Source organism: Schistocerca serialis, chromosome 9 (genome assembly GCF_023864345.2).
Source record: "Schistocerca serialis cubense isolate TAMUIC-IGC-003099 chromosome 9, iqSchSeri2.2, whole genome shotgun sequence".
Taxonomy (NCBI): Eukaryota; Metazoa; Arthropoda; class Insecta; order Orthoptera; family Acrididae; genus Schistocerca; species Schistocerca serialis.
Genome location: NC_064646.1, coordinates 168,496,146 through 168,512,186, shown reverse-complemented (window position 1 = coordinate 168,512,186; position 16,041 = coordinate 168,496,146). Strand labels below are relative to the sequence as shown.

The 16,041-nt window shown below is 42.1% G+C and overlaps 1 protein-coding gene across 2 annotated transcripts in view; it reads right to left on the bottom strand.

Annotated features, from left to right (window-relative positions):
- The window catches only part of LOC126419762 (odorant receptor Or2-like), a 134,430-nt gene that overhangs the window by 34,895 nt on the left and 83,494 nt on the right, over nucleotides 1-16,041 (bottom strand). For both annotated transcript variants that reach the window (XM_050086936.1, XM_050086937.1), the window contains exon 5: nucleotides 7,517-7,616. In XM_050086936.1, coding sequence (XP_049942893.1) covers nucleotides 7,517-7,616 — 100 coding nt within the window. The remainder of the gene's footprint in view (nucleotides 1-7,516; nucleotides 7,617-16,041) is intronic.

Genomic DNA, 16,041 nt, shown 5'->3' with positions numbered 1-16,041 from the left:
TCTAGAATCACGTGGTCACAACAATCGTCATGTTTCATGAACGGCTCAGTATATCGAAACGAGGTATTTATGGAAATGACAGCACGCAAAGAGACGCGTATATTTTATGATAAATATTCGAAACATTTTTGTCACCGAGGTATGGACGTAACTCGTCTCTAGCAGTGAGAGTGGCTGCGAAATAGGACGCATAGACACGCCAAAAGCGCTTGAGATAGCATAAAATATGAAGGATTTTCGAGCAGTGGCACACATATCAGTTCCGTAGTCTACTGGTTAAGTGCGACTTGGGCTGTTTGATTGCCGCTGCAGCTAATATTTAATTTTTTTACTTTATTTTATTCTCGCTTCATTAAACGATTAACTACGAGATTTAAATCTATTTGAACAATTCAATTTATATAGACAAAACTAATGTATTCAATTTAGTTGCGATTACTACCCTTGTAAGTCAGAAAGCTGTAGGACACTACATTGTAGCAAACATAAAATTTTACTCTAGCCGCAACTGCTCGAAGGTAATGATTTCTATCGAACAGAACAACTACCTCCACGTCAACGAAGACCGAAAATGTCGGTCGTGCGAACCCAACTCGCGCTTTTCTCACATGACATCCTGAAAGCCATGGAGAGTGGCAGCCACATAGATGCAGTGTTTCTCGACTTACGAAAAGTTGTTGTATTGTATTGTACTGTATGTTAACCGGGGGCCTAGAAACGACGGAGAGGCTCCATCCCCGCCGCAGCCGCAGCGGTCGACAACCCCACGACGACTACCGCAGTCCACTTCACCCCTCCGCTGCCCCACGCCGAACCACTCTTTCAGGGCTATTGTGCGGTTCGGCCCCCGTTGGACCCCCCCCCCCTCCCTCCTCCCCCCTGTTCTCCTCCAGGGAATGTCTCACACCAGACGAGTGGAACCCCTCCTACGTTTGGGTGGTAGAGTAATGGTGGTGTGCGCGTACGTGGAGAACTTGTTTGTGCAGCAATCGCCGACATAGTGTAGCTGAGGCGGAATAAGGGGAACCAGCCCGTATTCGCCGAGGCAAATGGAAAACCGCCTAAAAACCATCCACAGACTGGCTGGCTCACCGGACCTCGACACAAGTCCGCCGGGCGTATTCGTGCCGGGGAGCAGACGCTCCTTCCCAATGCGAAAAGCCGTGCGTTAGACCACACGGCTAATCGGGCGGGAAAAAAGTGGTTGAGTACCATACTAATACAAAATAACTAAAAAAATGAAATGACGCTGAGCACCCCTTCTAGGGTTGTTCGGCCGGCCGGCCCAAGTCTTTCTATTTGACGGAATTTCGACGACTTGCGGTTAGATAAATATGAGATGAAATGATGAGGACAACACAAGCACTCAGCCCGAAGCGAACAAAATTGTCGGCCCGATCGGGTATCGATCCTTGAACACCTCGATCTAGAGCCATTGCCGCTGTCCACCAAGCAATGAGCTCAGATCCGAAATAACGGAAGTACGATTGTACGGAGTTTCAAACTATATTTTTGACTGGGAGGCCAATTTAACAGTTGACACTGTTGCGTCGGCTCCTGCTGACGTGCCTATTAGCGTCTGCGACTTCCCTGGTGCGCGGATGGTACTTACCTGTGGTGCCCTCTGAAACACTCCTTTCGACCGTTCTTGAGGGTTCCATGGCGCCTGATAAATTCCTTGTCACGACCACTTTTAGTAGCTACCCTCACAGTCTGTGATGTGTGCGGCTTGCAAGGTAAATTAAGTGTTATACGGCTTCTCAGATTTAATCGTAAGGGTTATTGACGGACCCGGATAAATTCTGTGCTCCGCTATACTATAAGATCAGTCTAAATACTGGCCAACATCGCTTTGATCCTCGAGACACTGTTTCACATCTCACTCCTCCACTGTCAAGAATTAAGAGTGCTGGAACTGTAGGAGTTGGACAAAAATATGTACACACCAAAAACGTGACACATTACCTTGCCTAATACAGTCTAGGAAACCCGTTGGGTTCAATTAGTTCAAATGGCTCTAAGCAATACGGGACTTAACATCTGAGGTCATAAGTCCCCTAGACTTAGAACTACTTAAACCTAACTAACCTAAGGACATCACACACATCCAAGCCCGAGGCAGGATTCGAACCTGCGACCGTAGCAGCAGCGCGGTTCCGGACTGAAGCGCCTAGAACCGCTCGGTCACAGTGGCCGGCCCATTGGGTTCGACACAGTTTCAAGTCGTTTCGTTATTGATCAACAAAGATCCTGAACGGTTTTCAGGGGAACCTTATATAATTCCTCCTGCAAAAAGGTAGCAAGTTCGGGTGACGATGACACAGGTGAATAACGATCAAGCACACTTCTCTGCAAAGAAGACCACAAGCACCCTATGACATTGTGATCTCGTGATTATGATGGCCAGGGGAGAGGCGACAGTTCATCTCCGTGCACACGAAACCAGTCCTGGACGATGCGAGCTGTGGGAACAGGGCTTTGTCGTCTTCCAGCAAAGCATCACAGCTGACGAACAATCACCCTCTCGGCCACGGCGTCCTCATATAAGGACGTACTACATAAATGCTTAGTAAATTAAAATTCGTTAAATTTTACCATTTTTGATTGTTGTCCTCATATTGTCGCAAGCAGTGAGTTTATTTGAGACCAGTGTCGACATCTCCTGTCAGACTGCGGTAACACAAAACAAAGCTTAATGTTCAGTCACATGGACGCTTCCCAGTAATCTTTGTATCTCCCATCAGCCGGTTAATATTTTCTGAGTTTAAGTAAAAAAAATTATTTGTGCGTAGAAAGGTGCATCCTTGAAAGGTGCATCCTCGAAGGTGGAAACTAAAGGTGTCTTTCAGAACGAAAGGTGAGTGAAATATTTATAACTTTATACATGTTTCCAAATGAGGACGTCGTGATTGAAAGGTTGTAATAGCATCTTACGGTGATTTCACAATGCCCCGAGTTCAAGACAGCTGAAGCCCACTTACAGAAGAAGCAGTTCAATGGCTCTGAGCACTATGGGACTCAACTGCTGTGGTCATAAGTCCCCTAGAACTTAGAACTACTTAAACCTAACTAACCTAAGGACATCACACACATCCATGCCCGAGGCAGGATTCGAACCTGCGACCGTAGCGGTCGTGCGGTTCCAGACTGTAGCGCCTTTAACCGCTCGGCCACTCTGGCCGGCAAGAAGCAGTTATAGAGCTCCTTAATTCATCTGAAATTGACGATCTATCCGGTGATCCTGTAGATAATTTTGAACAAGAGGACAATGATGGAGGTAATGTTAGACGGTTTCTATCATACGGTAAATTGTAAGCTGAGTAGCCTAGACGCAAAGCGCGCTAACCGCATGATAAGTGACACTTAGGTACTCACGAAACACTCGCCTCATTCAAACGACAATGCACTGGCAGCGAGAATGCTATTGTTGCGTACGAATTTGATACAGCGTAGCCAACCTAAAGCTGAATAAGAAAAATATCCGTTCTAATCGTTATAGAGTGAAAGGTACCTATGAATACCCAGATTGGTAAGTCTGATTTTCACGTGTTTTGCATCCGGACATGGCAGGGCAACAGCCACGCCTCCTGGGCATTTACCGGTCTTTTGCACCCGAAGACAAACATGCAGCTAGCTGCTTTTGAAAGCGAACACGATTTTTGACAGCCGTTTTCGACGGTTTATAGCCGGTTTTGCAACCTGAAACATATTCCGTCACCTAGGCGCTGAAAAAATCTATACTGCCGTGTGCCCACCTCAAAAACGACATAAAATGAATTTAGCGGCTTTTTCATTTGGGTTATTCAGATGTACGTTTTTAATGCAGTTTTCTTTTTGTAATAGCATTTTTTATTATAGATTCTGGAGAAATAAGTTGAAATAGACCGGCCAGAAATTATTCAATTTTAAAAATAACATGTGGGAGGGGTCGACAAGATGGATTTTCTGATCACAGTTTATCGCACTTCATCAGGTCGCGAAAGTGGACACTTCGCATGTTTGCTCATGCAGTTGATATTGCATGTGAAAATTCATGGATTGAGTACAAGGAAAAAGTATCAGAATTAGGTGTTCCTAAAAATAAGACCCTTGATTTTCTTCACTTTAAGCAAATGTGGCCAAAGCACTGACAAAAATAGATAAGCCAGCTGCCAGGAAAAGGGGGCGTTCCACTTGAGAGAGTAGAATACCATCTCCAGAACTTCACAACAAGCCAATGCGGAAGTTCGTCCAGAAGCTGATGTTCGTTTGGACAAAGTTGGCGGGCATCTTCCAGTGGTGAGTGACAAAAAATCATTTGACAGGTGCAAGAAAACGGGTTGCAAAGGCAAAACCAAATTTTGTTGTGTAAAACGTAACATTCACTTACGACTGGATAGAAAAAGAACTTGTTTCTTTGATTATTATTCTTCACAAGTGTTTATATATAACATCATTAAGTGAGCTTTGTGTAATTTATGTACTTTGGTGAAATAAAATCAAATAAAATACTTTGACTTTTCGACTTATACTGCACCAACTTGAACACAACGTCCGCATTTGGGGACACGTTGTATCCTCTCTTGGAGGGGCACCTCGGAATATTTTATACATCTAAAAAATCATAATTTAATTCGAACAACGTGGATAGCAACGCCATGATTTTTGTTCGGGAAAAAAATAATTCGTGACCGAAAGGGTGAAATTTGACCAACCAAAGCGATCACACAAGCCTTGGCAGTAATGCGTCCTTGCAGCACAGCCATTCTTCACGTGGAATACCACGATATGGGTGCCCAAATCCTCACCGAACGCCTGCCAAGTTTCACTCCTGGGACGTAAATTGGCCATACTCAAATTCACTAAGGTCAAACATAATGCACTCACAACTACACAAGAAGCATAATAAATTGCTGAAAATCGAATTGGCAAGTACTCTGTGTATACATATATACAGGGTGTTACAAAAAGGTACGGCCATACTTTCAGGAAACATTCCTCACACACAAAGAAAGAAAATATGTTATATTGACATGTGTCCGGAAACGCTTACTTTCCATGTTAGAGCTCATTTTATTACTTCTCTTCAAATCACATTAATCATGGAATGGAAACACACAGCAACAGAACGTACCAGCGTGACTTCAAACACTTTGTTACAGGTAATGTTCAAAATGTCCTCCGTTAGCGAGGATACATGCATCCACCCTCCGTCGCATGGAATCCCCGATGCGCTGTTGCAGCCCTGGAGAATGGCGTATTGTATCACAGCCGTCCACAATACGAGCACGAAGAGTCTCTACATTTTGTACCGGGGCTGCGTAGACAAGAGCTTTCAAATGCCACCATAAATGAAAGTCAAGAGGTTTGAGGTCAGGAGAGACCATCACAGAACCGTCTGCAAATATGTGGATTTTCTGGACACCATATGGAGCATTCCATTCACCGCTTCGCCTCACGCACTTGCACACACCTCACCTCACGCCACGAAAAATATCGAACCGTAAACAACACACGTCTCTAATGCTATATTGCCAATGGAAGTGGCTAGTCAGAACACAAGGTGAGGAACGTGAAGTCTCTGTCTTACCGATGTACTCTGATAGAACTTTCGGATTGTAACATGAACGGTATGAACAGGCCGGGCGATTCAGAGGCCCTTTTGAGGTCTTACTACGCTGATCCTAAAATTCCGCCATGCAGATGTTTCCAGATAACTATCATCGTCTGGGGCTGTATAAGAGTCGATGACTTGATCTAGCCTACCATGTGCCCTGACTGGTCTCACGGCAGCGATTCCATTTCCGACGACTGGCACGCGGGAATACACTGAAATTTTCTGCTCTACGGCGAAAGATAGAGCTTTCCTGGATCAAGGTGACTGCCCACGTAATTCGTTAAAATGTCAGTTGGCATGTACTTGATAGAAAACAATGTCGCTAGGTTAATTTCCTTCGAAATGACTACGTTTCAAAATATATACTTTGTATTGAAGTGTTATATGACATCGGTACATAGGACCAATCCTATATATATGCAGTAGCATGCGAGTAATAAATGTACAGAGCAACCAAGATTGCAGCCTATCTATGCAATTATGCGGCTTGCAAACCCAGTGCCAGAACAGAGGTAAACAACAGTTGTTACGAAACACGTCCTGCTAATTCTTCTAACAATGGATGATGTGTTGACAAGGGCCATGCGACGAACACAAGGGCGATATCTATATCTACATAATTACTCCGCAAGCCACTTGACGGTGTGTGGCGGAGGGTACTCATGATACCATCAACTGACCCCCCCTCCACCCCCTTTTCCCTTTTCCACCAGCGAATGGTGCATGAGAAGAATTATTATTGGTAAGGCTCTGTATTAGCTCTTATTTCTCCAATTTTCTCGTAGTGGTCATTTCGCGAGATATGTATGGGAGAAAGTAACATGTTGTCGGACTCTTCCCTGAAAGTACTGTCTAGAAATTTCAAAAGCATACCTCTCCGAGATGCACAACGCGTCTTTTGTAGTGTCTGCCACTGGATTTGATTGAGCATCGCTTCGACCAAAGGATCCCGTGACGAAACACATCGCTGTTCGTTGGATCTTCTCTATCTCTTCTAACAATCCTACCTGGTAAGAGTCCCAGAATGATGAACAATACTCAAGAATAGGTCGAACACGCCCCTTGTTAGCCACTTCTTTGTGGGTGAGTAACATTTCCTTAAGATTCTTCATATAAATCTCAGTATGGCTTTTGATTTTCCTACTATATGTTTTATGTGGCAGCCGGCCACAGTGACCGAGCGGTTCTAGGCGCTACAGTCTGGAACCGCGCGACCGCTACGGTCGAATGTTCGAATCCTGCCTCGGGCATGGATGTGTGTGATGTCCTTAGGTTAGTTAGGTTTAAGTAGTTCTAAGTTCTAGGGGACTGATGACCTCAGAAGTTAAGTCCCATAGTGCTCAGAGCCATATGAACCACTTTTTTATGCGGCCTTTACACTTACAGTTTATCACCCATAGCAGCATTGGGACTCTACATAATCGAGAAATAGCCCCTTTACTTTTAAATGTGTTATTATTATTTAGTTACTAATAAATAGAAATGAAAGGGCTTCTTTTTGTAAGTTTTCACAGTCACTTGGTGCGTCGGCAAGCTCTCGAGTTCATTCGTAAATTATATGAGAATGAATACGTGCTTGACATGTAAAGTTCTCTTGTTTAGTGCTCAAAGTGACCTAACTCATGTGATGTGTCATTTAGGTGACCTCATCTCCTCCCATCTTGATGGACAAAATCACAGCAAGTGACCTTCATAAGCATGGTCCCACTTGCGAAACATAGCCTCTTCGCGTAATCATACCTTAAATAGCGACAAAAGTCTTGGGGAACGGTTCCTGTTTCCCATGTAATCATCGATATTTAAATTTTCCGTATTTACTTTAGACTGATTAAGGCGAGCACCAGGATGGTTCCTTACAATAAGCTAATGGAATTTTAAAATCAAATCTCCTGCCTTTCATTCCCAACTTGAGACACTCACCGAAATTACAGTGATGGCTGTCAAACAAATGACGAGCGTGCTGGTGAAGAACTGAATGAGAACTGTAAGGCTCAGCACTGACTCCATCTCGTCTACACACCTGAAACATATATACACTCGTTGAAAAAAATAGCAACACCACAAAATAATTAATGCAGTGTAATGAAATTTCTCTAATACGTTTGTCTAGGTGACTTAATATATGATTAACATCAAGATGCAGGATGGTATAACCAAGAGGTAAGCCATTGAATGCTGGTACATTAATAACCGGTGCAACCACCACAATGTTGAACGCAAGCATGCAAACGTGCATGCATTGTGTTGTACAGGTCTCGAATGTCAGTTTTTGGGGTAGAGTTCCCTGCCTGTTGCAGTTGTTCTGTCAATATAGTGGCCCTTAATGTCCCGTATGTGCTCCATTGGAGACGGATATGGCGATAGAGCAGGCAAAGCCAAAATGTCGACACTCTGCAGAGCATGTTGGGTTACAACAGTGGTAATGGGGGACCGTTATCCAGTTGGAAAACATCCCCCGGAATGCTGTTCATGAATGGCAACACAACAGGTCTTATCACCGGACTGACCAGTGTAGCACGCATATGGGTTGGTTGCAGGCCTTCAAATGGCGTCCTTCTAACTGGCACACGAACATCACTGACACCTAGGCAGAGCCAGCTTTCATCAAAAAACATAACAGATCTCCATCCTCCCCTCCAATGAGCTCTCAATCGACACGACTGAAGTCGCAACTGGCGGTGGTTTGAGGTCAATGGAAGGCACGCTACAGGGTCGGAGCTGTCTTTAAAGCAACCAATTTGCAACAGTCCGTTGTATGACTGGGTACCACTGCTGCTGAAATCGCTGCTGCAGATCCAGTACGATGCGCTACAGCCATACGCCGAATACAATGATATTCCCTCTCGGTAATGCCGCGTGGCCGCCAGAGCCCTGTCTTCGTGCGACTGTACGTTCTCGTGACCACTGCTGCCAGCAATCATGCACGTTGGCTACATTCCTGCGAAGTCGTTTTGCAGTATCAAAGAAGGAACAGCCCTTAAACCATATCGTTCAAACCCAGTGAGGTGTTGATAACGGGGTCTTTGTCGCCTTATGGGCATTCTTGACTAACAACAACTTTCCACGTCCAGTCTCAAAGGTAATCGGTGCACATTTCATGCTGCGCCGACTCAGTGCGCGTCTGTATTGGGGCGTCTCCTTGGGCTCTGCGCGGCAGTCTATTGTACGGGTCATGCTGGGTGTACTCGACATGCAGCTGCCTGAGTGCTTACAGCGTGGTTTTTAAGTTCAGCAATTGGCATTTTGGTTGTCCGTAACGCATTTATGCCCTGATGTTGGCTTCCTAGAGTCTATGCCATATCTCTGGTCATTCGTAGCAGACCGCAAGTTTATATTCTTCCGCCTGTGAGTGCATTTTTATGGATTTAATCCTGTTTCTTCGGTCAGTCCCTGTTCACCTCGAGTCTTACCCGTCGACGCCACATTACTCATGCGTTACCCGTACAGACTTTCTCGTACAGATAGACTTGTGCGGTTTTTACGCAAACAATTAAGGTGTTTTTTATTGATAGATTTCAGCCTTAACGGCGCACCGATTCTTACTTGATTTGGTTTAATGTCCTCCTCACTTTTGATTAAATGTTATAGTAGCAACTGGTCTCCTTAAATCCAGGAAGTGTACATGCCTTTATTCAAATAAAGGAACTTTGAAATTACAACTGCAGCGGATTTTATTCATCATGAACAATACAAGTATCAGTGGATGTCTCACTAAGAATATATTATGAACAGTATATATATCAAATGTACTACGAGAACACATGCTCAGACAACAGCAGACTGACGTATCATCGCCTTTCCAAACCATGAAGGACAGAAACCGTTGAATTTGGAGAAAGTGTTGATCTTATACTGTAGGCATCGTTTAAAGAGATTTTTTTTTAAATTCCCCCCCCCCCCCCCCCCCCCTACGGGGGGTGAAACAAGGAATGCTAAGTTTTTTGAAAATATGTCGCTATTAAGGCATTTTTAAAGCTATAACTACGAAAACTGGTATTTGGTTCCTCGGTCAGAAACAAAAAAAGCAGTGTTTCAGCATTTTCAGAAATGCAGCCCTTCAGGGGTTGAAATAGTGAGAGAAATTTTGTTTGAACAAATCATTATTAAAGAAGTACTAAAGTATTTTTAAGGCTATATCTTTGAAAATTGGTATTTGACTTCTTGATTAGAAATAAAAAATTAATGTGCAGTGCTTTTGGAAATTCAATCCCTAAGCGTTAGAATAGCGGATGCAAACTTTTATGAAAATATTTCGTTATATTACAACATTTCTAAAACCAAATCTATGAAAATTGGTATTTTGCTTCTCAGAAATAAAGAAATGTGCATTAGGGAATGAAAGTTTATATGGAAGTATCACTACAAGAACTCAAAAAGAGAGAGTAACAAAAACCTCTGACTCCAGTTACCAGAAGCGCTTTTTGGTCAGAAGTACTTTCGGAGGTGACCATGCTTCTATGGCCTTAATCGGCGCGAAAAGTGAAGAAGGTGCTGCAGTTTACGAAATGAATCAAAGAAAGCTATTTAAAAGTCACGACTTTGTAAAATTTGCGCAGAAAAAAAACGAATAAGCCATTAATTTTTCTGTAGGCCTAATACATGTTTATAAAACTAATTTTGTTGTAACTTCATCGCAAAAGCGAGCGAAGCAGCGGACATTAAGTTAGCTAAAAATGAAACTCTGGTACATGTGAAACATGTTAATTACTTTTTAAAATATCTTAGAATTACGAAATGGTCTAAAAAATTAAGATCTGAAAAATTAAAAAAAAACCTGAAACAGCACACTTGAAATTTTGGTACTAAACATGCAAAATGTAATAGAAGGTCAGAGGTGAATTTTACGTGAGCTAAAGCTTGGAACGGGACAGACTGAATCACAAATATTGAGGTTTAAAACCACTTTGTATAGTTCACATGCATAAAAAAGAGGTGAAAGGAAACAGACAACAGGAGCACCTACTAAGATCTATCGAAAGAGACCACAAAAAATCCAAAAAATAAGTGTAAATCGAAAGGGAACGGGCAGTCTACAGAAGCAAGGAAAAGATGGTGAACGTAAGCGCCAAAAAAACTACTGTATAAGGAAATTAAAGGCGACGTTTCAAAGCATAGCTCTTGTCATCTTCAACCAGCGTTCTTACCCTTCATGAGGAGAGATCTGCGTGTTTTGTCATTGTAGTATCCACATTTTTGGTTTAGCATTTAATTTGTTAGTAAAAATGTTGGTTGTTACTCAACAAGCGTTAACAATTGTGCTCAGTACCATCCTCTATGGACATGGCAATGAGTTTCAAATATTGGTTTATGCAGGGTCTTTCCTCACTAGCTTTTTAAAGAGTTGCAAAAATGATTATATATGGGTGTATGATGACTCACTCTAATGTTTTCTGAGCACCATGGTTTGTAGCAAAAAACATTTATTGAATAACAACTTATTCACGACCATCATATAGCTGCAATTAATATTATATTTGTCAACACCTGCATGTGTTTCGTTATAAACTCATTATCCACCCCAGATCTGTCATAAAATGTGAAAATGTTCTTGAAAGCTATTTTAATAATGCAGATGATGGCAGAAACACAACTCAATTACTAACACTTAAAAGGGGATCTTAAGTACTTACAGGATTTGCAGGTCAGTGCATGGATATCGATTTCCTAAAGCAGCACAGCCCATTTCTCTAAAAAACTTGAAAACATCTTAGAAGGTCAGGAGATTTCCGAGCCTTTTTAACAACAAAATATTTTAAATCATCTGGCAGTTGTGCACGAAACACAAATGTCTCTTAATGATAAGGATTCTGGTTCGAATCTCGCTAACAGCTACTCTTATGGACCTTTATTTAAGATTCATATTTATCACCAAATATAAATTTTAATTAACAAATGCGCGACTATAAATTTTTTATAAAATTAACAACTTTTGATTTGTTATCACTAATTACATGAGTACGTGAATATTCTCAATACATTCAAATTTCGTACAAAAAAGCGAAACATCAAACAGAAAACCAAATAGTTCATTTCTAGAACTTGAACATATACGTTTTTCATATTAGGTGCATTGTGCTACCACCTTCTGCCAGGTACTCCATATCAGCGTCCTCAATAATCATTAGACATTGTGAGAGAGCGGAATGGGGTGCTCAGTGGAACTCGCGAACTTCGAACTTGGTCAGGTGATTGGATGTCACTTGCGTCATACGTCTGTACGCGAGATTTCCACGTTCCTAAACATCCCTAGGTCCACTGTTCTCGATGTGATAGTGAAGTGGAAACGTGAAGGGACACGCACAGCACTAAAGCGTACAGGCCGACCTCGTCTGTTGACTGACAGAGACCGTCGAAAGTTGAAGAGGGTTCTAATGTGTAATAGGCAGACATCTATAGAGACTATCACACAGAAAATCCAGTATGCATCAGGATCCACTGCAAGTAGCATTACAATTAGGCGGGAGGTGAGAAAACTCTAATTTCGTGGTCGAGCGGCTGCTTATAAGCCACGCGTCACGCCAGTAAATGCAAACGACGCCTCGCTTGGTGTAAAGAATGTAAGCATTGGACAATTGAACAATAGAGTGTGTGGCGAAACAAATAAAACACATTAAATTTATTTATTTATTTATTTATTTATTTATTTATTTTTTTGTAAAAAGGAAAAATTACGGACATGGAACTGTAACTTTAGAATTTTTGAAAGGCTTTTTAACGGACTGTATTGACCGTTTTGAATGCGGACAAATTCAGTGCTGTGTGAAATTTGCCTGTAATATAATTCACCATTCCGATTAATTACATTTTTGAATTTTACGTCATTGTTGATTTATTCAGAGTTCTCACCTTAGACGTAAAATTCGTCCTTCTGCCACAATATTAATTCATTTGCGCCGTCGATGTTCTTCTCTTTGTTGACCGTGTGTACCTTCCTGAGTCGGCATTGGTTCACTTCACTAAGACGGTGGAATCCAAGGAATACAATTCTACGTGGCTTTAAATAATTCTCGTAAAACTTAGATACTTCTCATTATTTTTTATTCACAACACAATAAGACTTGCTGTGCTCGTCGCACAAACCATAATTACTAACTATATGGCTGCCTTTCCGCACACTCCAAAACTTACGTCCATCCTCCACAAGGCAACAATCGAAAGTGTCTCTTAGCTCCTTCTTGGAGTATGAAACAAAAGAGAATCCAATGTGAACATTACAAAGATTCTAATCTACATGTCTCTCAATTTAATCTTTGGCGCAGCCTTTAAGGTATTGTATGTCTCTGCGTCGGAATGTGTCATTACGGCCGGCCGCGGTGGTCTAGCGGTTCTAGGCGCGCAGTCCGGAACCGCACGACTGCTACGGTCGCAGGTTCGAATCCTGCCTCGGGCATGGATGTGTGTGATGTCCTTAGGTTAGTTAGGTTTAAGTAGTTCTAAGTTCTAGGGGACTGATGACCACAGTAGTTAAGTCCCATAGTGCTCAGAGCCATTTGAACCATTTTGTCATTACAAGTGACGAATCACGGTTCACAATGTGGCGATCCGATGGCAGGGTGTGGGTATGGCGAATGCCCAGTGAACGTCATCTGCAAGGTGTGTAGTGCCAACAGTAAAATTCGGAGGCGGTGTTGTTATGGTGTGGTAGTGCTTTTTATGGAGGGGGCTTGCACCTCTTGTTTTGCCTGGCACCATAAAAGTACAGGTCTTTGCTGACGTTTAAAACACCTTCTCGCTTCCAATTGTTGAAGAGCAATCCAGGGACGGCGCCTGCATCTTTCAACACTATCGAGCACCTGTTGATAATGTATGGCCTGTGGCGGAGTGGTTGCACGACAGTAACATCCCTGTAATGGACTGGCCTGCGCAGAGTTCTGACCTGAATCTTATGGAACACCTTTGGGAATGTTTTGGAACGTCGACTTCATGCCAGGCCTCACCGACCAACATCGATACGCCTCCTCAGTGCAGCACTCCTTGAGGAATGGGTTGCCATTCCCCAAGAAACCTTCCAGCACCTGACTGAACGTATGTCCGCCAAAGTAGAAGCTGTCAGTAAGGCTAAGGGTGGGCCAACACCATATTGAATTCTAGCATTACCGATGGTGGGCTCACGAACTTGTAAGTCATTTTCAGCCAGGTGTCCGGACACTTCTGATCATATACACACCCACACCCACACCCACCCAGCCACACACACACACAGACACACACACACACACATATATATATATATATATATATATATATATATATATATATATATATATATATATATATGTGTGTGTGTGTGTGTGTGTGTGTGTGTGTGTGTGTGTGACACATGCAAACCGCGCTATTGTTAAATGTAAAATGCTGTACACACACACACACACACACACACACACATATATATATATATATATATATATATATATATATATATATATATATATGTGTGTGTGTGTGTGTGTGTGTACAGCTTTTTACATTTAACAATAGCGCGGTTTGCATGTGTCAGATTTAAATTTTTTTTTCATACGATCAATAAGCAAAAACAAAAAATTTATGATTTAGTATTTGTTAATTAGTATTTCCACTTCAGAATAGTTACAGAATTTCACTAAAACACTTTATATCAACAAGAATCAGAACAGTAACCACACCATTGCAAAATTTGTACCTGACAAATTCAGCTATTGGCATTTATGTTAATGCTCACGAAATGTGCACCTAACTGCGTACGAAATACTTCTAATCTTCAAAGGTGAATTTTTTCGATCTTCTTTGAGTATTCCGTCATACCACTTTAGGAAACTGATGTCCGTGCACTTACTTTCAAGTCCTGTAAGTACGAAGGAAATAGAGTATGGCAAACCTGTAACGTTTCCTTTTTAGTGAAAATGGGTAGAGTTTGCACTGTTTACGTATAGATCTCATGGTACAAGTACTTCTTGATCATCGTACACTGAAAACTGAAGGAAATGGATGAAAAATGTAGGAAATCTACACCAAGCCAACACTTGGTGGTCCTAATAATAACAGGCCACCACGATTTGCAGCATATAATTTGCCACGTATTCGTCAGCTCACTGTACTGTAAGCGAAGTAAACTAAAATCGAATGAAACTATACACTGCTTGAAAATTGCTAAGGAGTAGAGACAGTGTTGTACATGAATAATCGCAGCCAATGATGGACGAGATGAAACAAGGTGCATACATGACAGAGGTGGAGGTATATATTTATAACGAAAAATTGTATAGACTTCACCTCAAGGGAAAGCAGTACAACAGATATAAATGAAGTTCGTATTTGACACGTATCAGGCTCCCAACACAAAGGTCCATAACAGACTCTGTAAGAATATGTCCTCCTCGGGCACTAATGCGCATTTAGCAACTGTTACTCAAGCTGGCTACAAAACTGTAGAGGAGTCATTAATTATGTATTTCAAAATAAAACACCTGTTACCTGATGTTTTAAAACGGGTCGTACATCTTACAGTTTTCATTTGTCATTTGTTTGTAGTTTTTTTCTTTTTCTTTGTTCTTATCTACAACATTTGTTAAAGACTAGCACTTTTTAAAACAACAATAATTTACGACAGAAATACAAATAAATGTTGTTGTTTTAGGAAAGATGTAAAAAGATGATAGAATAGAGCAGAGATTTGATCGCGCCGTCGCCGATTGTCCCTGGCAGTGAATGCCTCGGAATGGTTTCTTCGAGTTATTGATCACCAGTGACAACAAAAAGTTTAGTTAGTAGTAAACAAATGGTATTGCTAATCGTATGCATTGACATTAGGTGCTCATCCATGTACAACATTTGGTGCTTTCTTGGATAGATAGTCAGCAGCATACACTTATTTACTGTTACATCTCTATGTTCCTCCTACTCCTGTTCTTATCCATTAGCACCGTTTTCACATCACTGTGAGTGTCGGTGTCCACCTCTGGAGATTGTTGTTATGTTGCATATAGGCATGTCTGTTGTGTCCGCAGATACTATTCATGTGTTGTTTTTGAAACACTGTTTGTCAATGCATTTAGTTGCACCCATTGTTCCTCGTCTCTGTTGTGTATGTATGTATACCTACTTCTGTGTAGCCTAAGTGCGGTGTATGGCCGGCGGGGGTGGCCGAGCGGTTCCAGGCGCTTCAGTCCGGAACCACGCGGGTGCTACGGTCGCAGGTTCGAATCCTGCCTCGGGCACGGATGTGTGCGATGTCCTTAGGTTAGTTAGGCTTAAGTAGTTCTAAGTCTATGGGACTGATGACCTCAGATGTTATGTCCCATAGTGCTTAGAGCCATTTGAACCATTCTTTTGTGGTGTATGTCTATTGTTCGCTTACTGCCCGCAGAAGAAGATAGTGTGTTCTGGGGCACCTTCTTCCCCGCATGTGCATGTAGATGTCTGTCTCACATTCACACGGTTTGTGTGAGTGGAATAAGGTCCGTGTCCAG